This window comes from Ovis canadensis, chromosome 5, assembly GCF_042477335.2.
Source record: "Ovis canadensis isolate MfBH-ARS-UI-01 breed Bighorn chromosome 5, ARS-UI_OviCan_v2, whole genome shotgun sequence".
NCBI classification, from domain to species: Eukaryota; Metazoa; Chordata; class Mammalia; order Artiodactyla; family Bovidae; genus Ovis; species Ovis canadensis.
Window position 1 is genome coordinate 38,239,610 of NC_091249.1, and position 26,462 is coordinate 38,266,071.

The 26,462-nt window shown below is 38.9% G+C and overlaps 1 protein-coding gene across 1 annotated transcript in view; it reads left to right on the plus strand.

Moving 5' to 3' along the window:
- Positions 1 to 26,462, plus strand: part of FBN2 (fibrillin 2) — a 230,978-nt gene that overhangs the window by 7,469 nt on the left and 197,047 nt on the right. The window contains exons 4-5 of the mRNA XM_069591633.1: positions 2,801 to 2,896; positions 7,130 to 7,225. Of these exons, the coding sequence (XP_069447734.1) occupies positions 2,801 to 2,896; positions 7,130 to 7,225 (192 nt within the window). The remainder of the gene's footprint in view (positions 1 to 2,800; positions 2,897 to 7,129; positions 7,226 to 26,462) is intronic.

Genomic DNA, 26,462 nt, shown 5'->3' on the forward strand with positions numbered 1-26,462 from the left:
TTACCAGTACTTGTTATAGGTACTAAGTGTTTGACTATATCATTGTATTTAATTAAGCCTCACATGAATACAATGAGATACTATTATTACCCTATTGTCAGAGAAGGAGATTGAGGCACACATAAGTGTTAACTCACCCAAAGTAAAATAGATTTGAATCCAGGGATTCTGATGCCCAAGTCTGTAGACTCAAATCCTTAGCTTTATTTATTGCCTTTGCTTAACTCCTGTGCCTCATATACTATTTTGTGGGTTAACTAAAGGGGAAAGAGAAGAGCACTGAGATGATAGCAAATACTCATTGTGTACTGACCAGGTGTTTGACATAACATTAACTTATTTTGCTTTACACAGACAATAGCTCTGTGAGATCTCTGTAACAGTGGACTAAAATTGTGCTTTACATGACCTAAGGAGGAATTGTTGGGTCTTTAAGGTCCAAAATTAATCTTTTAGGACGGTATTTAAGGTAATGTTTTATAGCCAAGTAGAAGCAGTTATTATTTATGTAATTGCTCAGTAATTAATAAATCTTTATCTGCCTCAAACAATATGAAGTTGTTATATTTTTAACAATTCTTTCTATAAATTTTTCTTAAGTAAAAGTAATAGATAATCTGTCTGATTGAGGAATATAAGATTCAAGATTCATACAACGGATGTCATTGTCTCATGATGCAACTTCTGATTAATGCTCTAGCTTCATTTTCTTTCAAAATATCATGTAATTGTCTAAACCTTTCACAACCCATTATGTAGAATTCCTCAAGACTTTCTTGACCACCCTGAATACTTGTTTCCTCCACTACTTTCCTGTCCTTCCCTCTGACTGCCTAGAAGATACCATTCCCCGTATCTTCGCTGTTAGTTCTCTTAGTTTTCTCAAATGCACCCTCAGCAAAACACCAGTCCTGGAGAAACGTTTTTACAGTTCAGTTTTTTAATTCCTCTAGTAGGACAGCTGAAGAATCCTTGGTTGACCTTCAGTTTGTGGTATACAATTTAATAGGAGAATCCCTGAATCATTTGGCCTTGAGTAATACTGGCTGCTTTTCCACCAGAAACTTCTTTCTCCTCTCCAGTCCTCATGGTGCTCCAACTTCACAAAACATTTAGCACCGTTAATCACTATCTTCTTGAAATACTCTCTTTTCCCTTCTCTTATATGAAAGTAATGGCTCCCAACACTCCTTTGCTTGATCATTTTTTCTTAGTGTCCTTTCTGTATCCCCTTTATTAGCCTTACATTCACAGTTAAGTATTCCCCAAAGTTCTGTCCTCCCTAGATGAACTCATTTACATGTATGTCTTCATACTACCAGTATGGGCCTTCCCAGGTGGTGCAGTGGTAATCCACCTACCGGTGCAGGAGATGCAAGAGACTTGGGTTCGACCCTTGGGTGAGGAAGATACCTGCAGAAGGAAATGCCAGCCCACTCCAGTATTCTTGCCTGGAGAATCCTCATGGACAGAGGAGCCTGGCAGGTCCTCTGTCCACAGGGTCACAAAGCGTCGTACACGACTGAGTGACTGGGCAAGCAGTAACCAATATGTTGCTAACCCATAATGATTATCTCTAAAGTAGATGCGTCCACTGGGCTTCATATTCACGTGCCCCATTTCCTACTGGACATCTCCACTTGAACGAGTAGTAAGCATCCAGATCTATGGCATGAGACTCTTGATCCGTGGCTGACAACAAACAGTCCGTTTCTTCCACAGTTGCCATGGTCCCAGCAAGTAGCACTGAACTCAATGCCTTGCTATCCCGATGGGCATGGTATTCACTGTCACGGAGCTTACATTCCTGTAGAGAGACAGACAAAACACAAGTAAACCAACACCACAGTGTCATTCTAGATTGTGGTTAGTTCTTGGGAGGAAACTTGGCTGTGAAGAACAGCCTGGAACCAAGGAAGAACATAGACACAAGGGATAGACAAGATCGTGCTGATGCGGCGGGACATTGAAGCTGAGTTTGGAGGGACTAGGATGAACCAGGGAGGGATCCTCACAGGGAGAGGAAGTAGCAAATCAAAACATCTCTCCTCCACTTGAGAAACTAAAAGGTTCATGCGATGACAAAGAGGCAGGTTGGGAAGAGAAGATCTTAGAGAAGCAGGCAAATCCAGATAGACAATACATGGCCGCCTCGGTCATGGAAGGATTTGCGTTATATCCCAAATGCGACATTGAAAGGGTTGAATAAGACAGGGAAGCAGTGCTATTTGTATTATTACAAGATGACTGTAGTTGCTTTGTAGAGAAGGAATTTGAAAAGGGCAAGAGTAGAAGCTAGGGAACTCATCAGGAGGTGACTGCAACAATCCAAGTAAGAGATGAGGGTAGCTGAACCACACAATATCAGTGGCAACAGAAAGGAGAAGGATTTGACATATATTTTACAGTGGAACCTACAGACCTTGTTAAAAGACTTGACTTGAGAGAAAGAGAAGCAATTGTTTAAGCACTGGATGGATGGCAGTGCCTGGCACTCAGCCACGGCATTCTGAATGGGTACTTGAGTGCCTCCTGCACCCTAGAACTTACACTTCTAGTCACCTTAGATTTTCTTTCTTTAACATTAAAAGTGTAATAGATTTTAAATACATACTAAATAACATGTTGTCACAGATATGCTCATCTGTGTACTTACAAATAAATAAATGTATGCTTGGGTCATAACATTTACTTCTGTAGAGTATACTTGTCATTAATTGGGCATTTATTATAGTTTTATAACTCTCACAGATACTGTGGTTTTGGTGATTGATAATTTTATGTTTTTTGTTCTTTGCAGTTCAGCAGTGCAGCGTTAGGTGCATGAATGGTGGGACCTGTGCAGATGACCATTGCCAGTGCCAGAAGGGATATATTGGAACTTACTGTGGACAACGTAAGCAACATTAGAATAAACTCGATTTATTCAAATAATTTGATTGAGTGGGTATTTCATACCGAGTCATAATTAAGGTCTTGTAAATGATTAATGACACTCCACTCCAGTACTCTTGCCTGGAAAATCCATGGACGGAGGAGCCTGGTAGGCTGCAGTCCATGGGGTCGAGAAGAGTCGGACACAACTAATCGACTTCACTTTCACTTTTTACTTTCATGCATTGGAGAAGGAAATGGCAACCCACTCCAGTGTTCTTGCCTGGAGAATCCTAGGGACGGGTAAGCCTGGCGGGCTGCCGTCTATGGGGTTGCACAGAGTTGGACACGACTGACGTGACTTAGCAGCAAAGTGTGTGATCCTTTAAAAAATAGTTTCATGTAGAAAAGACATACCTTACAGCTGAATAGATAATTTTTTCCAGCCCTTAAAAAATTTTTGTTTTATTGATGTTGTTGAGTACCACTAGGACTTTATCAAATTTGACATATATTACAATTAGATATTTAGTTGATTTTCATTTATCTAGTTCCATAAAACATGGATGCCTTTCTGAAAAAATGGTAATGTTTGCTGTGATCTCTCTCTCTCTTTAGGATATCCTAAATTTAAAGCTGGAGAGCCAAGCTTATAAATTGTCCTTTGCTGAATTATATTTTATTACTCAAATCTCTTGTAATACCACAGTAAAGGGCTATGAAATGATTTTTCAATAAATACATGAATTCAGAGACAGAGGTGTCAGTCAGGCCTTATAAACCAAAGAAAGAAATTTGGACAGTACTCTAAATATTATGTGATGCTATTGGTACAGTTTAAGCAGTAGAGTGAGACGGCCTGATTAACATTTAAAAAAGCCACTTTGGCTGCTGTATTGAAACTGGATTGTAGAAAGGGCAAGAAAAAAAATAAAAGGGCCAGTTGGGGGCTAGACTATTGATTCTGGTAGCTGCTGCTGCTAGGTCGCTTCAGTCTGACTCTGTGCAGCCCCATAGACGGCAGCCCACCAGGCTCTGCCATCCCTGGGATTCTCCAGGCAAGAACCCTGGAGTGGGTTGCCATTTCCTTCTCCAATGCATGAAAGTAAAAAGTGAAAGTGAAGTTGCTCATTCATGTCCAACTCTTAGCGACTCCATGGACTGCAGCCTACCAGGCTTCTCCGTCCCTGGGATTCTCCAGGCAAGAACACTGGAGTGGGGTGCCATTTCCTTCTCCATCTGGTATATGATGCTGTAGATGTGATTTTTGCTTAGATTGAGCTTTCATTGAAGGTGGAATATATGGAAGGAGGTGTGTACTGATGGAATGGATGTGATGCATGAGACTAAAAGGAAAGGCAGAGAACCATAATGACGACTAGAAGACTTGAGTTGAGCTCTGGGCTGGATGGTGATGCCATTTTCTGATACACAAAAGACCGAGTGGGGAGTAGGTGGGATGGGGGTCGGGTGGGGCTCAGAGCGTGGGGTGTCAAGAGTTTTTGTTTTGGATTTGATGAAGAAGTCTGTTAGACTTCTAAGTGAAAAGATCTATGAGCTCAGCCCTTAGGAGAGAGGTCAAAGATAGACATACGAGTTTGGGAGCATATAGATTTAATTTTGATACGGCTAACATTTTCATTGTGGGCCTTCAGTAGGAAGTTGGTGCAAGTAGAGAGGAGAAGTGGGCTGAAGCTGGAACCCTGATTGTTGCCCAGCATTTTGAGGTGGAGACGAGGAAGGAGAAACCAGCAAAGAGTGAGAAAGAGTAGGTAGTGAGACAGGAGGGAAACTGGGAGAGCATGATAGCCTGGAAGACAAAGGAAGAAGGGAGCACCAGGAGTAGAGATTTATATTGTCTCGTGTGCAAACAACAGACTTTTCTTTCTTTTTTTAACATTTTGACCCAGATTCTGGGAAAGATTGAGAGCAGGAGGAGAAGGGGGCGACAGGAATAGATGGTTGGATGGCATCGCTGACTCAGTGGACATGAATTTGAGCAAACTCCAGGAGATAGTGAAGGACAGGGAAGCCTGGTGTGCCACAGTTCACGGGGTCACGAAAAGTTGAACATGACTGAGACTGAACAACAAGTCTGGTTTAGCATCTTTTTTATATCCGATGTGTCTGTGTAGTAGTAAGTAATGATAATTTCAGATTTGACTTAGGTCACACTGTTTGTACCTATGTTGAGTGGTACAGGAGTCTGTCTGATAAAAACAGACACTTGTCATATTTCTGAGCACAGAGTAGGTGCTCAGTAAAATATTTACTGAATAAAAATATTCAAACTAGCAGTCATGATCAGGGTTCTATCCCCAAGCACAGAGTGGGTACTCATTAAATATTCATTGAATAATAATATTCAAGCTTCAGTAGTCATGATCAGGGTTCTGTTTCATAGTGTGACCATCTTGAAATAGGGCTTGCTTCTCCCTTTTCCTCAGATCACGGGAGGCAGTTCGTACTTCTTCCCCTAGTCTTCTTTTTCTCCCCTGCCTTTTGCTTTGTCCCATACTAGGTGTAAGTACTTTTTTTCTCTTCCTGTGTGGTCAGCATTCTTTCCATGGTGGAAATTTAGGCTTATACAAGTTTATTTTCAACTCCAGTTGAGCGGAACATTTGTTTCTGTCTTGTTTTGTTACCAAAACATTACTTTATAAAGTAACTTTCATCATAATTCATTCAAAAGAAGGAAATTGCTTCTTTTATCCCCCTTTGGTCCCCTTTTATCTGTATCGTCTGCTTCTCCTCTTTGGCTGTTGCTCTGCAGTGTAAACTTCAGTTGCTATAGAGCAAATTATGTTTTCCATACAGATCCCTTTCAGTATAAAAAGGAAGGGGAATTAAGATTGTAGAACACCTTAATGCATAGCCACTGTGCATTTTGTTTTTTATACCATTTTATTTTATCTTCAAACTATTAGCTCTACTTTACAGGCAGGGAAGCTGAGAATTGAAAGATGATGTGATTGAGATGTGCTGAACACAGCAGAACTCCTTGATCTGTTCACCGTGTTGTTCCACCTGCCAAAAAAAGTGGGAAGAAGGCTGCAAGATTCTGACATATTGCAGGAGATTTTGAGAATCTGCAGTATATCAAATCTTATAGCAAATGAAGGAATACACAGACACCCTCCCTGTAGTCACTCTGCTGGAAGCACGCTCTCTCACGTGAGGCAGCAATAGAAGCAATCGCTGTATTGGCTTGTCTCCTTCTTATTCAGAGAAGCTCTTGATACTGTCTTCAATTCCTGAAGATGCCAGGGACCTTTTGTTTCAATGAGTTATACCTGCTGATATTTGCTGTGTTAAAATTGAGAAATTTAAACATTAAAAAAAATTATTTCCTTTCAAGTAACAGAAAGCCGTGTTACCTGTTAACATAATTTTGATGAATAATAACTGTGTTTTCCACACCAATAGAAAAAATTCGTGAGAAGAGAGGCATTGTTGGTTTGACCTGTGTAGGTGAGCCTGGTATTTACCTGTACTGAGCGAGCTCTCTCAGGACATGCTGCAGGCTTATCCAGCCCTCTTCTCCACCCTGGAGAAGCATTTGAAAGCTCTGTTTTGGAAAACCCTGAGAGAAGCCCTCCTTCCGCCTCCCCAGGGATAGATCCTGAGGGTCAGTCATGGATGTGTATTCCCATTCATGTCTTAAGGGCTAGCATGTGTTTAATGAGGGAGCATGTCTGGGACAGTGACTTTCATTTACATCTCTTACACCTTGATAGTATTTAAAGAAAATTCCTTTCCTTTTGATTAATTACATTAGGTAAGTGTTACTCATTTGCAATATATCTTTAGAAATCAAAATATTCACATACTTACAGTTGTTTCTGTGAAATTATACCCTGTGGAGAGTTTTCTCCCTCTCTCTGTTCCCTAGAGTCTTCAATCTTCTTTCATATTTTAATCACCTTTTACCTATGAAAACAGATTGTAGGGTTCATAGAACTGAAATAGAGGATTAAATCATTGTATTCTGACTGTATGATCAGAGTCAGCCAATTCTTGTGATTCTGATTTATAGGAAAAAAACAAACAAAACTTACCAAATGATTGCATAACAATGTGATTTATGTGAATTGTGGAGGTTTTAGTCTCAGTATACAATGAAATATATGTATTTAAATGCATGATGCGACATGTTTCAGAGGTAAGATCCATTATTGACTACATTTCTACACTCTTACATTATACTTGGACTTTTACTGTATAATGAGCTTCTTCTTGCTGTGTTTGTGTGCAGCTGTCTGTGAAAATGGATGTCAGAATGGTGGACGTTGTATCGGACCTAACCGCTGTGCCTGTGTTTATGGATTCACTGGTCCACAGTGTGAAAGAGGTAAGAAGAGAAAAGAGAACCTCCCTTTGGAGCAGTCTGCTGCTGCTGCTGCTAAGTCACATCAGTCATGTCTATCTTATTGTCAATATGTGTAATATTTTTATTACTCGATGAAACTTCTTCTAATGAGACAATATTTTCATTCTTTGATTATGTCTGTAACCCGCATGGTCAGATTTTGTGATGTAGCTAATAGCAGCTAAAACAGCTCAGTTTTTTCCACCAGAGCAACCTCAGTTTAGAAGGCCGACTCTGGTGCTATGGCTGTGGGGTAATTTTGAGTGAGTGACTGGATGGCAAATTCTAATAATTTGGAGTTAATTCAAATTAGGAGTCACTGTTGGGAGCACTGCCTCTGTAAAAAAAAAGATGTAAAGATGTAATATGTTCTTGGTTGCAAGACCAGTGAAAACCTGAAATAGAAGAGCCTAACCAACAAGGAAATGTACTACATTGCATAACAAAATGTCCAGAGTCGGTGGGCTTCGGGTAGGACGTGATCAGGGCTTTCATTCGGTTGTTTTACTTCTCTTGGCCCTGCTTTCCTTTGTGCGTCGGTTTTGCCCTGCCCACCAGTTCTGTATGGTTGTGAAATGACTGTCAGCTGTAACTAATGCAACGTGCTTTCTTGTTCACATCTAGGGAGAGAAAACTTCTCCTCTAACTATGGGCCAGTAATAGCCTTCAGAGTTATTTCATATGCTGATCGGCTTAATCTTGAGTTTTTGAACCAATCCCTGATAAGAGGAATGGTATTAATATGTTCCATGTAAACTTATCAGGACATATGTTTGGAGCAGGAGATGATGAAAGCCACCTGAAAGGGGGAGTTTGGTCTCAACCCAGTGGAAGTTGTGGTGGGCAGGAGAAAAGGGGTAGAGGAATGGGTGCTGGGTAGGTTTCCATCTTTGTCCACCTTATCTGTGTAAACTGTTGGTCAAGCCCATTTGAAACCAGTTTATCATAATTTAAATAGCAGCAAAGCTTGTGACCTGTAGAGTACTGAAAATCCCCAGTGTTGATGCAATAAGTAAACTATTAATAATGTTCCTGTATTGCAAAAGGGCATTACAAAGAAGATCAATTTTATAAAATGTGATAAACAGCTATTTACCACTGAACCATAAAAGTAAAATAAGCTTAAACTAAAATCAGTATTACATAGTCTTTCATAATTACATATATGCTCAATTTACTTTTCCAGGATTTGTCATAGCATCTAAAGTTGTATAGTGCTTTCTCTGTTGTGAAACTTTGAGTATATGAAGTTATGTCATTGAAATGTTACAGATAAATAGTGGTGATGGTTTATGTATGTACAGAGGCTTTGAGTTGCAAAGAAACCTTATGTTTTTCAAATTATATCCATTACACTGACAAAACTTAATCCTGGCATTCAGGTTAAAGCTCAAGAAGAAGCTGAGAAATTAGAATTATATGGTAAAGTTTGAAAAGTAAGATGTATGCAGCCTTTTAACATACACTTGTATGTATATGTACATTAAGATATTTATATTATTTCTGGGGTAATTGCGATTTCTTGGGACCGAAGTACATTCCACAGATGACAGAGTTTATAGTTATACTTACGAGAAATTTAAATGTCTTCACCAGATGCTTTTATTTGGGGAAGAAAAATTAATTATGAAATGTTAGCATAAAGTGATAAGTTGTTGAGAATGGAATAAAACAAATTTCTGAGATGATGTTTATTTAAACACCATAGAATGGAAAAATAGTAAAATTAAAAATTTCAAACATAGTTATAATTGGTGGAGATCATGTTCATTTTTCTGGAGATCATGTAAACTTTTCAGTACTTTCATCCTAAAGCAGATTTCAAATTCAATTCCTAATTGGCACAGGAATTGGGTAGTTTTTTTGACAAAGAGCCTTCCAGGCATTACATCATTATTCTGTCTGCAACAGTTATTCATTCATTGGGTTTGTTAGTCCTTACTAAATTTATGGAAACTTAATAAAGACATTAAAATATATTTTACATGTACAGTAGCATGTTTTCAGAAGAACTACAAAATTAAGTAACGAATTGGCCTGAAGTATTTCTTTTTTAGCGTAGGTTTGCTTCTTAAAAATCTTTTTAAGTATTCACCTTCAGATGAAAATTCTAAAACTTCATTTTTCCAAAGAAGGAATTAGCAATTTCCAATCTTAGATTGCAACTGTGAACTTTAATGTTCTTAAAATATATTTTTAATTGAATTTTTAATGTGTGACAGCTAATCCCACTGAGAGTGGAGTTCATAGTTTTTCTCAAGAAACATTGTCTGAATAGCTACAAAAAGAAGAACTTACTTATGTTGAGGTTAGTGAATAGTCCTGTGTGCCCAGTTCACATTTAAGATTCATATTGTCTTTTTCAATTTGCGTGTGTGTGAAGTTGCTTCTGTCGTGTCTGACTCTTTGTGACCCTATGGACTGCAGCCTGCCAGGCTCCTCTGTCCATGAGATTCTCCAGGCAAGAATACTGGCGTGGGTCGCCATGCCCTTCTTCAGGGGATCTGCCTGGCCAAGGGATCAAACCAACATCTCTAATGTCTCCTGCATTGGTAGGTGGGTTCTTTACCACTAGTGCCACCTGGGAAGCCCTATTTTTCAAATACTAAATTTAAAAACATACGTTCTTTGTTCTCCTAAAAAAAAGACTTTTGTAAAATTAAAGATACTTTTCTTCTTAGTGCAGAACACATAATTTCCCTTTAAATTGGTCTCTTGGGATCCAGTAGTATGATAAACCTGGCAATTTTTCCAGTTATCTGGGCTTCTGGCAGACTGGTTTCCTGCCTGGAGATAGAGACTGGGTGGTGTTAATGACTGGCATGATTGTAGTGTTTAACCTGAATCTTGATGCTGTGTAAGCTGAACCTCTTTGGAGTTTTCTCCTCACTCTTGCTGATACGTACAATGACCTTTTATACTTAGCATTAAAAAAAGAGTTCTTGTGGTCTCAAGCTGATTATAAAATGCAGACGGCTTAGCTGTGTCCAAGGCAAATGAAGATACTTAATTCTTTTTCCTTCTCTCTTCAAACACATGGCATTTGAAAAAAGATAAATATTGAACTTAATGTACACCTGAGAACATGTAGAAATTGAATCATTATTATATATCAAGACTCAGCGTTTTTTCCTCTTAATGCTTAAAATGTATTTCATTTGTCAGTAGAAACTTGGAGGGGGCAGGCAGGCAAGAAACGAATATACCTGAACGATTTCTAGACAAAAAACAGTGATTACTTGATAATAAATATGGCCTGCTCAAGGTCCCTGTTTCAGCTTCTTTACCTTAAATGATTGTTGAAATCATGTTTTGTAATTGAATTTTCCTTGAAGCTTATATAAGGACCATCTGTTAGAAATATATCAGAGACCCTTTCAAATTATGGGTCTCTGATATAGTATAAAGTACTGCTACAAATTGTTTTTTTTAGCATGTAAACATGAACTCCTTTTGAAAAGTGTGTAAATTTGGTAACATTTCAAATATCCTTATGCTTAGTGACATTTCCTTTAAAATGTACATCTTTCAGTAAGTGATGCCTTAAAGAGAAGGATTGGAAATTTACTTTGTAAGCTTTTGACGTTTTAAAGAAAAATTCCTTTTGTTAATCTGCATTGGAAGAAAAAGTGAGATCAAGTTGCAAATGTTTAAGTTTACAAAATCTAAACTTTCACGTCTTTATGGAAAATGTAAAATGGATGGATTTTACTTTCAGGGTAACTGTCATAAAATCATCCAGTTAACATATGAATTCAGTGTCTAAAAGCACGTCCAGGAGGAGTCAACTCCACTTCTTCTCTAATGCTTCTGGTCACAGGGTGCTCCCTCCCTCCCTCCATCATGAAACAGTATTTCATTGTCAGGGTCCTGATTGTTCATTATTACGCTCCTGTTTAAGTGGACATTCGACAGGCCTACAGTGCATCTCTTACTGCCTCATTCAGGAGGAATATGATGATGGTGACTTCCGTAAAGGCGTCAATTATAACTTACTACCCAGTATTGTGTGATGACACCTTGAGGTCTAATTATAACCTCTTGAATTATTCTGTATATTTTTGGTCATCCACCCATGTTTCAGTTGGTAAAGTAATTGTGACTGTTATTAAACCCATTCAGACCTTATCTAGATTCTCTGAGAACAGCAGTGGAGATTGACAAATTAGGGTTTTCCAGAATTCTGGGGATTCTGTAGAGCAGACTCAAATTTGTTCAGAAATAATTTATCAATGTTTATTCCATGGTCTTGGAATTTAAGTATAGTGAAAAAGGTGGAATTCTCTTTGGAATTAAATATGCAGTAGACGTGATGCTTTAAAGAAATGTATAGGCGGTATTTTTAGAAAAAATTCCTCCCACGGTCTCATTCTTATCTAAAGGTAACATGTGTTCATTATAAGATAATTTAGAAAATAAAACAAGGAGAAATAAGAAATGTTATTTATGATTTCTCTCAGAATTAGTTACTTTTAAGATTCGGGTTGTACTTTGAGTCCTTTATTCTACTTCACATATATCGCTTACAAAGAGTGGGATCTTTCCACTCTTACTGGAATCGACTGTAAGAATATCCCATGTTCTATAACATGAAATGTGCTTATATCCTGCTTCTCCTTTCAGGTTATGAACTGCATTATATTAGATATGAATTGTAATAGTTACACTGCACATTGTAATAATGAGAGCTAGGTTTCTGCATTCTAAATAACCATATGATATTTGTAAAGTTATTTTCTCTATCTCAGATGAGGATATTTTGCCTACCTCAAACTTCTGGTAGCATTGGGGATATTAGAATGGAAGGAGGATCTCAATTTGATTTCAGACCTTAAACTCAGTTATGGTGATATAGCTGCTTACTGTAGTTATATTTCTTATTAATTAATGTTTAACATTTAAGGTTATTTTCAAGTTTTCTTTTCATTTTGTTGGTTGGTTGGTTTGTATGTTACCAAAGCTGTGATAAAAATCTATGTGGGTAAGTATTTATCTTTGATTTTAGTCTTAGAACATATCCTAGAAATGTAATTGCTGGGTCATTGAATATGTGAAAACTTAAACCTTTTCGTATGTTCTGTTCATTTCCTTCTAAAAAGACTTTTTATGATTTATTCCTTATGTTTAAAAAGTCTTCCCCATTTCCAAATCTTACAGATATCTATAGTTTTTTCCTAGTGCTTTGGGAATTTTTCCCTTTTTAAACTACAAGTTAGGATGTACAGGAGGGTAACTAAATTTATTTGTAAATATTTATCACATATTGAGTATTTATTAAGTATTAGGCAAAGTACTTGAAGCTTAAGTTACAAATACAAATAATACATATTCCCTGTTATGAGGAGCAAATTATCTATTTAAAGAATAAGCCTAATCATTTATTTAAATATTAAAGTAAAATGTGACATAGAAAATACTATAATAGGAGTAGGAACAAATTTATGTGAGAGAGCTCAGAAATGGTTTCTGATTAAAGGAGAATTACGGAAGTCTTCTTGCAGTTAATCTGAATGAGAAAAAACTCCAATCCATTATAATGGGAAAAAAACAGTATCAGACTAACGCTCATGTTGATATTATGCTATATAGCATGATGGAATTGCATGCTGAATAAGGTTATTTAAATTCCATAATTAATACCAGTTATCACAGTTACTGAACTGATGTTGTTTTATAGAAATAAGAGGTCTCCCTCTTTCTTAGGCTCAGAGGATTTAGTGAGAATGAGATTGCAAGGAACAGGGGGAGAACATTACCAATTGCAAAAGTCAAACTCAAATGCTCCTGCGCTCACACACGCTCACACACACACACACAGTTCTGCACTCCTGAACGTTTTATAACCTTGTACTCACTAAGCTAAACGTAGCCTTACATGGGCATCAGAGAAATACCAGAAGATCTGTGGGAACTTAACTTCTTGGCAGTAGCTCAGATGACATCCTTATCTTGAATGCCACTAAGAACACAAGAGAAGGAAAATGAGGAAGGGAAAAATAAAGCAGGCAGTGGAAAGTGGAAGGAAAAGAAGAATAGAACCGAGAATGGTAGCACAGGGTAATGGAGAGCTAAAACTCAGAGTGGAGGTGCCAGGCTGTACAAAGAGTGGCTCTGAGTTTGGGAGAAGATCAGCTCCTTGACTGATCTGATCTGGGAGAGGCCAGGCCTTCCGCTTCTCCCTGTCCACTTGAAGCCTGTGCTCTTTCCATCTATGCAGTTAGATTGACTGTGCTGGCAGCCTGTTAGTCCTTGATGCTTTATTTATAAAATTCCTTTGAGTTAAATCAGTGAGTATTTTCATTTATTCCATCTCTAAGTGCCCTTATATGTTTATCACTGTATTTACCTAGAGGCAGAGGAACCTGCAGTACAAAATAAAAATATTCAAATATTTCATATTTGTGTAACTTCATAAATATTTTCCTATTTCACCATCAAGACCAGAGACATTATGGTTCTAGTATGAAAACTAGGTGAAGCCGCCACACACACACAGACAGACACACATATGAGTGACATATAGTGAAAGGTTGAATGCATAGGAGTTAGCCAAAAGCAAGAAATGTGCATGTGTGGGGAGAGGGCGTTATGTTGTATCATCATATATTTTTTAAAAATTTCAAATACTAAAAGTTCTTAAATAACACCTGTTTCCAAGGGGTTCAAATAAAGGATTGTGGACCTGCAGTTACCTCATAGAGTTGTTGGGAAAATTAAAAGCAATACTATGTTAAGCTTCTACTACCTAATAGGCAGAGTGTGTAACACATGGTAGACATCTATTGAGTGACTGTATTTTAGGAACACAGTGTATAGCCAAAATAGAACCTTAATATTAAGGCCTGTGTGACCTTGTGGATGTGATCGCCCTCTCTGATCTGTGTTTCTGCATATGTAATAAGTGTCTCCTCTTTCAACCTTGAATTATTTTTAAGACTTAATAATATAATTCCTGGTATCCAATAAATGATAATTATTGATGCTAGTCTTTTTTAAATGAACCCCCTAGTTATCAAAAAGATAACCATTCAGTATTAAAAATGGAATTGCAAATATGGAATAAAGGAATTTAAGCAAATAAAGTTTAATGCTGTTTTTATTGAAAGAGTAAGGACTCAGAATAAGCAGCATATTTTAAGAGTGGCTCACATTCCTGGGATGAGAATTAAGTGAAAGATAAAGTGCCTAGCCAGTGTCTGGCATAGAGTAAGGGCTTAATAAATAATAAGCTATAATTATGAGAAATAAAGCCAAGATATGATATGCTGTCCTAGACAAAATAGTCTTTATGGATGAGGGAGATTGTTCCAGCATTACTAGGAATGTCTCAGATCAGAGTACATCAGTTATGGACAGTGTTAAGTTTCACTGGCTGAATTTTTGAGTGGATTTTTTTCTAATAATACATATCAAATGAAAAATATCATATATTGTCATCACTGCCTTGCATGCTGTGCTGTGCTGGGCTGTGCTTAGTCACTCAGTCATGTCCGACTCTCTGCGACCCCGTGGACTGTAGCCCGCCAGGCTCCTCTGTCCATGGGGATTCTCCAGGCAAGAATACTGGAGTAGGTTGCCATGCTCTCCTCCAGGCCTTGCATGCTAGGCAGTTGAATTTTCAGACCCTGCTCATCTTGTTTTGAAGTACCGCTACTGTAAATACCCGTGTTACTACTAGTAGTTACTGTTGTACTGGTCTCTGTAGTCTTAGTTTCGGCCTTCCCTATGCACGAGGTCTTGTTCCAAGCATTTCACAGTGTAACTAATGTATAGTAGAGTTTATTTCACTCGAGGTACTTGTAATCAGTGGGCTTGTACATTGCTAAATCTAATAGGAATAGGTCAGAGGGTCTTCAGATGGTCCAGGAAACAGTGTTTCTGTGAAGCTTTCTTTGACCTGCCTCCCTGCCTTGCCTTACTTTTCTTGGAATAATTAGGCCTGCTCTTCTTTTGAGTAGACCTGCTGTATGTCCCATTCCTTTAGACTAGCTCCCTTCATCTTTGGGTTGTGCCCACTTGCTTGCTTAGCTGTGAGCTTTTTGAGAGCAAAGCTTTTTATCTTAAGTAGCCTTTGTGTTTCCTCTGCTCCATATAGTGCAGTATATAAAAGGCAGACTGTATGTGTGATTACATAAACACAGCGGTTCCCCATAGAAGAAAGAGGATGAAAAAAAGCACAGACGTAGCAGAGGTCTTTGAATGTCCATGGATGCTTACGTTTCAGTGTGGCTCTAAGACCCTGGCGAAAGGGATGAGGAGAAGATGAGGCTGGAAAAATAGGCTTGAACCTTAATGTATGAAGTCTGGAATACCAAAGTCAAGAGGCTGCCCTCTCTTCAGGGGAGAGGATTATGAAGGACTTCTAAATTTAAAAGAAGTGCTCTGTAAAGGTCAACCTGAAGTGGCAAACAAAAAGAAATGGAAGTTCGAGAGGCTGAAGGCAGAGACATCGTTCAGTAGAGCTCATTGCTTGCATGTCAGTTGGATAATAGCTATGAATCTGTCACCTTTGCATAGTCTGTTCAATCAGATTATGGTTTATATCTGAATAAGTTAAATCAGCATTAGTTTGAAATGGAAAATTATGTAACATTGGGGATTGTGATAAGTTCTTTAGAGGAATTAATACTTACACCAGCGCAAAGATATTTTTAAACATAAGCGAAAACTGAGGCACAAGGAGGTAAAACAGTTTGCTGAAATTCATTCAGAAAATCAATTGGAGAAAGTCGGATTTGAACACAGTGGTATACCATCACAACTCACACACTTAGTCACAACTTTATTTCAAGTGAAACACAGAATTACAGAAGAAATGTATCAATTCATGAGAATGATAGGTACACGATTCCAACTGAATGAAAGAGATGGCTTGTTATTTTATGTTCTTTTGGCCTAGGTGAATCTTTTTGACATGTACCTTTTTGATTATACCTCTGAATGTTTGTACCCAGAATTTCTTTATGTGTGTGATTTGCTAAAATGTTCATTCAAAACTCATAATACTTAAAACAAATTTGAGACTTCTATTTCCAGCAAAGATGGACTGACAGGATTCAGAATCACCCTCCTGCCTGAGAAGAATTGGAAAATAGAGTAAAATATATGAAACAATGGGTTTCAAGATACTGGATCTCAGGTAACAACAGAAAGTGATCTTGAAAGAAGGACTCTGCTAGATTTTCCAAGCTTGCTGCTCAAGAGAGGTTTTTTCCAGGCTGTGCTGTGGGCAGAAAGAACCCAGGCATAGCCTAACAGATTCTTAAAGTATATTCAAAGTGTCTTCTCAATTCACCGCAGAAATTAAATCAGAAAGCAATAACAGAAAGATCTCTGGAAAATACCCAAACATTCAGAAGCTGTGTAAACCCATTTCTAGTATCCATGGATTGAAGAAGAAATCAAAGGGGAAATTAGAAAGCATTTTGAATTGAATAAAAATGAAAACAATATAAAATTTTATGAGATGCCACTGGAGAAATATTTAGAGGGAATTGTATAGTTCTAAAGGTCTACATTAGAAGAAGGAGAGGTCTTAAATCAGTGGTCTCAACTTCTTCATTAAAAAATTATAAAAAATAACAAATTAAACCAAAGGTAAGCAGAGGAAAAAAAATAATAAAGGTCAGAGTAAAAGCAAATGAGGTAGGGAAAAAGAAAAAAGTGAGAAAATCACTGAAACCAAAAGCTGGTTCAGTGAAAAAAATCAATAAAGTTGAGAGGCCACTGTCTACACTAACAAGGAAAAAAACAAAGACACAAATTATCAATATAAAGAATATGAGAGGTAACATCAATACAGATTTTAGTAATGAGTGAACAATGAGGCAATACCATGAACAACTTCAGGCTAATAAAAATGAAGTGGACAATTTTTTGAAAGATGTAAATCAACAAAGTTCCCATGAGAAAAAATAGCACAGCTATCCCTGTACCAATTAAAGAAATCGAATATGTAGTTAAAAACCTTCTCATAAAACTCCTGACTCAACTTCATTGGTCAATTCTACTGAACATTTAAGAAAGAAATAATGTCAATCCTAAAGGCAGGTTTTTCTAGAAAAGATACAGGAGTTAAAACTTAGCAGTTCATTCTAGGAAGCCAAATTACCTTGAGACCAAAGCCGGAAAATGGTATGGCATTGCAAGAAAAAGAAAACGGCATACAAATATTTTTCTTGAGGCAAAATGTCCCAATTTTAGCAAAACACACCAACAGTATCTTGAAAGAGTGTATGGTATCCCAGCATATTTGTGCTCAGTTGCTCAGTTGTGTCCGACTCTTTGTGACTCCATGCCCTGTAGCCGGCCAGGCTCCTCTGTCCATGGAATTCTCCAGGCAAGAATCCTGGTGTGGTTGCCACTTCTTACTCCAGGGAATCTTCCAGACCCAGGGACTGAACTTGTATCTCCTGTGTGTCCTGCATTGCAGTTGGATTCTTTACCTGCTAAGCCATCAGGGAAGCCCCCATATTAATCCCAGAATAAAAAGTCAGTGTAACTCACCGTATTAGCAAATTTTAAAGATCACATGATTATCCAGATCGATGCAGGAAAAACATTTGACAAAATCCATTCCTGAAACTGTCAACAAACTGGAGAATAAAAGATCTTCCTCAGTGTGATAAAGGGGCATTTCCTAAAAGGCCCTGAAAACATTATACTAATGATGCATAATTATTTTCCATTTCCTTGATTATTCTTTCTTCCTATAGTGGAGCATTCTTGTATTCTTAATCTGCTCTGTGCCTTAAAAAAAAAAAAGATAATATATTAGGTAGGTTCTGTCCAATTTCTTTTTGTCTTATGTTTGCTTAAAATGGGCAGCTCTGTCCAGAACTTCTATTTGCACCAATTTGGTAAAAGTGAATTTTCCTTTTCTCCCTTCCTAAATTACCTAAGAGTTGTCTTCCTGTTTGCTCCTGTTTGAGAGCCAGAGATTTAAGTACTTGGTGTTCTGAGCCCAGAAGAGGAGCGGAAGATCTCAGCTGGGGTTTGGGCAGCTGCAGGGAAAGGATCTGTGCTCTGTACTTTCTCAGGCTATTCTTCGTATGGTGTGTGCCTGGATCACTCTGTATGGTCTGAGGATTATTCTTGGTTCAAAGAGGATATCCCTGAAACTTGGGTGATTCTACCCACTTCAGCTACAGTCCCTGGCACACCTTTGATTTCAGAGTTGTGCTTGGTACTGATTTCTCCCCTGTGCCCCAATTATTCTCCAGCAGTAGTTTCTCTTCCCCATTGTCATCATAAGAGGCTTCAGGTCAGCCTCCTGGTCCCTGAGAATCTTTTTTCCTTATAGTCCCTGGGTCTCCCCTTCTCCTGTTGAGTACTGGGGATAATTACCCTGTGTGGCAAGGAGCATCCTGTCTTCACTGTCTGGTTTCCTCCCATCTGGTAGAGATCATGGTGGCTATTCCTCTCTGTTTTTCTGCTTTCTGATGAGATATTATGTTGGTAAGTTGGGACTTTCATTCTTTCAAATTTTCCCTGATTTCCCCCTAAGCTGAACTCATATTAGCTCCCCAGGGAGAATTAGTGAGACTTCCCAGGATACTGATGAATCATTCTTATTTTCTGTATTATTTGCGGAGCAGATACCTTGCTGCCATTTTCAAATACTATGGCAGGAGTTTGTAACTGTTTCCTACTTTAGATGCTAAGAGTGAGTTTTTGTTGTTGTTGTTGTTGTTAGCATTTACATTTTTTTGTTGCTGTTCAGGTTTGTTGTGGGAAAGGGAATTTCTGTGATATGGTTTCAATCTCCTGTGTTTTCCAGGAAGTTGATACCACATTTTGACCTGAAATCAATCTAGTCACACAGAAAGCCAGGTATAGGCGTTCATCATGGAAGATGCTATGATTTGTGATATTTACAAGTTGACATTTACAAGTAAGATTGTGGTGGTTTATTAAGTGCACATTATGGTACCAAGAAACACTGGTTCTATGGGTGCCTCATCTTCTGTGGATGAAAAACTATGTTTCCCATGACCATACTTAATGTCATGGTTTAATGCATGCAAAATTCTTCCATATGGGCAAAGCTGAATGTTTGTGAATATCTTCCTCTGACTTAGAAATAGCATACAAGGCACATTCCAAATTTTGAATATTGTTTTTGTCTTAAGAAAAATTAAGTTCTCAATGTCACAGGGAAATTTTAATTAGAATTTGACATATTAAGTACGCTCTAGGAAGGCAGTGTTAACCCACTCCAGTACTCTTGCCTGGAAAATCCCATGGATGGAGGAGCCTGGTAGGCTGTGGTCCATGGAGTCGCTAAGAGTCGGACATGACTAAGCGACTTCACTTTCACTTTCCACTTTCATGCATTGGAGAAGGAAATGGCGACCCACTCCAGTGTTCTTGCCTGGAGAATCCCAGGGACAGAGGAGCCTGGTAGGCTGCCGTCTGTGGGGTTGCACAGAGTCAGACACGACTGAAGCAACTTAGCAGCAGCAGCAGCAGCAGGTGGTGGTGGTAGATCAGTTGCTAAGTCGTGTCCAACTGTTGTGACCCCATGGATTGTAGCCCACCAGGTTCCTTTGTCCATGGGATTTCCCAGGCAAGAATACTGGAGTGGGCTACCATTTCCTTCTCCAGGGGATCTTCCAGACTCAGGGATCGAACCTGTGTCTCCTGCATTACATTCAGATTCTTTACCAACTGAGCCACTAGAGCAGGTCAGTTCATAAGTAATCTCTTGTTTGAAAAATAAGGTCACTGGGCTAGATCACTGTTTACCTGTCTTTGGTCGTAAGAATCACCTGGGTTTTTTGGTCCAAAATACTGATTTTTATTCCTATAACCTAGATGCCCAAATTGAGTGTTCCAGATACAATGAATTTCAGCCATGCTTGTATATTATCATTTCCAGGAAGCTTCATCCAGACTGATTAAACAAGAATCTTGAGCAGTGGTACCCATACCTGAGCATTGGCATTTAATTCTTAAAGCCCCCAAAGTAATTCCACTGTAAAACGAAGTTTGTGAAATGCTAGTCTTACATGAGACTGTTACAAAATATCCCAGAATATTCTTATAATTGGACAAGTCTGAGAAATCATTTATTGGAGTATCTTCAGGATTTTATCAGTGATTTAATTTTGGCATTTAGAACCCCCGATGAAGCTATTCTAAATAAAATTTACTGTTGGGTCATTTTGAACAGATTTATGATGTTTTAACATTATTAGAATAGACTTTGCCTCTCTCTGAGGTGGAAAAATTGGATTTGAAAAGAGTCAATTTTATCTTTGAGTTTTCTCCATATCGCAAATTTTTAAATCCCCATGACTTCAATAAAAAGTTAACATTCCCTGTAGGGGGCAAGATTGAGTCAACAATGTTTATAATGGTTTCAAATCATGGTTTGGTTACTATGTGGTAAACTAAGAAATAAATCCAATATACCTTAGAAATCATAAGTAGAAAATGGAAAGCATTATCTAGGCCTTTTTAAAAGGAAAATCTCAGTTGCTTGAAGCAATCTTTTGACAGCATATCTTGCTTAAACTCTGTAGCTTATTCAACAATAACATTTTATCGTTTTGGAGATCATAGTGAGATTTTAGTAGTTTAGATTATAGTGAGATATACAGAGACACAACATCATAAAATTTTTGTATTACTTTATGATACTTTTAAAAAATAATTGCTGACATTTATAAGTATTTCTGACTGCAGAATTATGTACCTTCTTTTGCATATGACTCTGCAAAACTAAAAAGTATAGTTTATGCCTTTGTATTTGTATGGGAGCAAAGGAACTTGATCTCTTGTAATTGTTTCAGGAATGATTTGTGAAGGAGGTGGTATCTGAAAAGCTGTTTGATGATCAGACAGTTTTGAGGGCTTGATGGAGGCCAGAGAATATCAAGCAGCATTTTTCAGGCCCGGGGCGATTGAGGAAAAAACCTAGCGCCGGAACCAGACAAGATCAAAGAGCCGCTGAGCAGGTGATGGCTAAGGGGCTGAGGGGGTGAGGAAAGGACTTTAGGGAATCCCAGTTACACTTACAACTCTGTGGCGTCATGTTTTTAAAGGGTTTTTGCTTATCTGTTAGGTATGAATAGGAGTGTAGTATTTTGCAAACATCCTGGCCAAACCCTCTGGCAGTCTCACAGTCCTTATGGGGACATGCAGGAACCATTTGGTTCTCTTCCAATTGGGGTGGGTTTCTGAGGTGACTTCCTCCTCAGATGTGCTGTGCCCTTGGCCTTCCTGTCGCTGTACCTGACACCCCGTGCCCGCTCTGGGCTTCTCAGGCTTTGCTTCTCCAGCTTCCCTCTGAGAGAACTCCCTTCCTTTGGCTTTCCCTTCCTCACAGGACTTTCTCAAGCCTTATCCTCCTCCTTGAATGTGAGCTGCGTGGCCAATTTGGTGCCAATGAATACTGGGAAGAGATAGATTGATCTAGGAGTAAGGGGCTCTGAATTTGGATTAATTCACAAAAGATAGCCTGATAAATAAAGAACTTGGTACATTGCTTGGTTTGTTTTAGTCAGTAAGTCATGTTGAACTCTTTTGAGACCCCATGGACTGTAGCCCATCAGGCACCTCTGTCCATGGGATTTCCCAGGCGAGAATACTGGAGTGGGGTGCCATTCCCTTCTCCAGGGGATCGTCCTGGCCCAGGGATCGAACCTGTATCTCCAGCATTGACAGGCAGATTCTTTACCTCTGAGCCACCAGGGAAGCACATCGCTTGGTAAAAATGTCTAAAAATGTTTTCTAGTATTTAATTACTAGAGTTATGAAAGAAATCCATCTAATCATTCAATTAAAAGCTATTAGGAGATTCTGTGTTACTTATTTTATTAAATATCACATTACAAAAGATCTTGAAATATAGCTGTAACCCTGTTTGCTAGCCCAAAGACACAATAATGAACTAGAAAACGTACCTCTTTCTGGAAAAAACTTGTGATGATAAATGTAGAGTTCTAGATTACTGTACTGTGAATTACCCTGCCTAGGTACTACAGTCTCCTTGTCCAGTGTAGAGTAGCTCTGTATGTAACAGCTCTCTTACTCCTTGCTAGGATGACGCAAGCAAAACCTTGAATATGGTAGTTACTTAACTCGTAAGCACAGTAGTTCCTGACTCAGGGCATTTCTGAGAAGTTGGGAGTGAACTCTCTGACCCTGTACTTTATTCCTCGTTCATTTTGGATTAGATTTATGGTGTCTGCCAAAGCAAATCTAGGAAATTCCACTCACAATTCATAGCAGTCCAAGGAAATCTGGCTTACAAATCTCTGAGTATCTGGAATTTCTCGAGTGTGTTCATCTGTAACACACGTACGTGTGTCATATGTTAAGTTTTCATGCCTGGCGTTCGGCATTGTAGGTGCTGACATCAGACTGCCCAGGAAATCCTGCCCATCAAGCTGTTAATCAGCATAAATCAAAGCAAGGATTCTCCTTTCCTACTGTACCCTCATTGGGGAATACATTTAGGAAAGGGTAGCCCAAAATATGAAGATAATTGTTTAATTTGTTCTTTTTTCTTCTTCCTTTTATAGAATATCTTTTTATTTTATATCTTTTTTAACAGTGCTTTGTATTTTGAGAATATGGTTTTTGTATTTCCTGAGTCAAATTTTGTTAAAATTGTTCCTAAGTATTTTTTTCTCTGACACTATGTAATTGAATTTAATTTCACTTTTTCATTGTTCACTGCTGGCATGTAGAGATATAACTAACTTTTGTGTATTGATCTTGTGTTTTGCAACCTTAAAGGACTTGTTAATTAGTTACTTCTTTTTTAGTGGATAGGCCTTTCCTTATGGCTCAACTGGTAAATAATCTGCCTGAAATGCAGGAGACCTGGGTTCACTCCCTGGGTTGAGAAGATCTCCTGGAGAAGGGAAAGGCTACCCACTCCAGTATTCTGGCCTAGAGAATTCCATGGACTGTTAGTCCCTGGGATCACAAAGAGTCAGACATGACTGAGTGATTTTGTATGTATTCTTTTTTAAAATTCATTTTATTTTTGGTTGCACAGGGTCTTCGTTGCTGCATGTGGGCTTTTCTGTAGTTGCAGAGAGCGAGGGCGTCTCTAGTTGCAGAGAGCAAGGGCGTCTCTAGTTGCAGAGAGCTAGGGCGACCCTGGTTGCAGAGAGCGAGGGCGACTCTGGTTGCGGTGTGGGCTTCTCCTTGCAGAGAGCGAGGGCGGCTCTGGTTGCAGAGAGCGAGGGCGACTCTAGTTGCAGAGAGCGAGGGCGACTCTGGTTGCAGGGAGCGGGGGCGACTCTGGTTGCAGAGAGCGAGGGCGGCTCTGGTTGCGGTGTAGGCTTCTCGTTGCAGAGCACAGACTCTGGAGCGCCCAGGCTTCAGTAGTTGCAGCACACGGGCTTCGTTGCTCCACGGCGTGTGCAGTCTTCTTGGACCAGCGTTTGACCCCATGTCTCCAGCACTGGCAGGCTGATTCCCTTCCACTGTACCTCCAGGGAAGTCCTCCTTTCTTTCTTTCTAATACACATGCCTTTTATTTTTTTCTCTTGCCTGATTGCTCTCCCTAGAACCTCCGCTACGATGCTGAACAGAAATGACAAGAACAGGCACTTTCATCTCACTCCTCACATTAAGGAGGAAGAAAGGAACCAGTTTTCCCTGTTAAGTAGGATGTAGCAGGTTTTGTCCATGGCTTGCAGCAGGTTCCCTTTTATCACAAAAACTTTGTTCCTGATTTTGAAGTGTCTTATGAACACAGCGCAAAGACACACTTACCCAAGAAGACCTATTAAATATAGATAAATTAAATAAAAACAACAAGGATCTATGTCACGTCCTCCATCCTCACCCCTCAGCACAGTGTATGGTCTGTGAAGTGGGGCTTACTCTTCATCCCAGTTCGCGGTCAGTAATTGTGCTGTCTCCCAGAAGGGTTCAGTTCAGTTCAGTCGCTCAGTCGTGTCCGACTCTTTGCGACCCCATGAATCGCAGCGCACCAGGCTTCCCTGTCCATCACCATCTCCCGGAGTTCATCCAGACGCACGGCCATTGAGGCAGTGATGCCATCCAGCCATCTCATCCTCTGTCGTAGGGTAGCTAACAGTATTTCCAATGTATATAGTATGTAGTAAATGCAATGGGAGAATAAGAAAGGGGGAACTGGGTGTCAACCCTAAATTCTAGTCATGTTCTCCAGTGGGAAATTCAGGCAGAGAGAGTATCAAGTACCAAGACATACGGTGAAATTGAAGAGCATCTTTAGGAAGAGAAGAGAAAACTGGTCTACCATCGCTAGAGTAGGTATAATTTGGTAATAGGAGGTTGAAGAGTTTATCCTTATGAAGGGAAAAGGGTAATAATAATGATGAAAATAACAGCTAACAATTTTTGAGCACTCAGTAGTTCTCAGACACTGGGTAAACACTTGACATTCATCATGTCATTGAAACTTCGCGGATCCTCTAATGAGTAGTATCCTCATAATCTCAGGTTCAGAAACATTAAGGTGTGCATATATATATAAAGGACCTTCTCTGTCAAGTTAAGAAATGTGGACTTTATCATATACTAGGTGCGTGGTGGGATTCCCTGATGGCTCAGTGGGTAAAGAATCTGACTGCAGTGCAGGAGACACAGCAGACGTGAGTTCGATCCCTGGGTTGGGAAGATCCCCTGGAGAAGGAAATGGCAACCACTCCAGTGTTCTTGCCTGGGAAATCCCATGGACAGAGAAGTCTGGTGAGCAGTCCAAAGGATTGCAAAGAGTTGGACACAACTTAGCAACTAAACACTTTGAAAATATTAACTTAGAGAGAGGTGGAAGAAAGTAAACCCTGAAGACTGTAACACTGAAATAAGGGTGCTACTGAAATAGTCTAGTAAAGAAAGAGGAACTGAGCTAAGGCATTGGAATTATACTTAGGGGAGTCTATGCATTCTAGTGGCATTTCAAAGGCAGAATGGATAAGACTTAGTGACATTATCTGGGAGACTGGAGTGAGAAGTGTCAAGAATTACTGTAAGGGTTTTAGCTTGGATGACTGTGTGAATGCCAATGACTGTAATCTGATGTGATGATCACAAGAGAGAAAGCCAGAGTTCTTGGAAATAATGGATTCAGGGTAAGACATGTCATAGCAAAGGCACCCATGGGACAGTCAGGTAACTGTGTCCAGTAAACACTAGCAAATGTGGTCTAATTTCAGAAGAATACTTGAAAAGTAGAGCCTAGGAATGGAGTAACATTGCTGAGTGGAAGAAATTAGCCCAAGAAAAGAATCAGAGAGGGAATAATAATATCTAATGGAGAAATACACTTTCTTCAAAAAGTGGCCAGAAAGGAAGAAGGCTGATAAATTAGAAAATAAAATGTTAATAAGACACATTTCTCTAATGACAGGCCAAAGAGCTCTTTAATCTGGTCCTCAGCATTATTTTATAACAACCAGAACTGTTCAAAAATATTTTCAAAAGCAACCATTTTAAGTCTCTGAGCATTTCTGAGTTTGACGAAATGAGATGGAGGGAAAACATTGACTGTTACTTATGAATAAGTCTTAGTACCTTTAACGGATGTTAGGAGAGGAGAAACTTCATTCAAATTATGAAATAATTGCAGAGAATTTGTAGGTCATGGATAAAAATTGAAAATGATGATGGTGTTATTAGAAGTGATTGTAACAGAGAATGGATCAAAGAGTTTCTAAAAACTTGGCATTGATTCCAACAATATAATTTAATTATTTATCGTTTAATTAGAATTGGGTTAAAAAAATGCTCTTCATTCAGAGATTAGATTTTTCTACCTTTAAAATTGGTGGCAAAATTTCTTTATTCATCAAGATGGACTTTTTTCTTGATTTGTTATTATTGTTGGATTTTCCCCTCTGTGTTTCACATTAGAAAATTACCCCCTTCAGATGTTGGAATGATTTTGGAAGAAATAACTTCAGCGTTATTAAAGAGTAAGAAGACTGTCTATGAAATAAATGCCAGTATGTGCCAAAGTCATTAGACTTGTGGCTTGTACTAGGCTCTGGGCGCATTGTGACACGGCAGCCCTAGCAGCCTTCAGGTGCTCCAGTTCTTGTGTGGACAGAATGGGTTTATTTCCTAAGCTCCATTACTACCCGGTCATGCAGGGAAGCGTGCCAGCAGTGCTTTTGCCAGTAAACTGAATTTGTTCTCAGTAAATCCCAGAATCTCAAGGTCTGTCCCTGCCTGGAGCATAGTTTTCAGTGTCCTAAGAACCATTTGA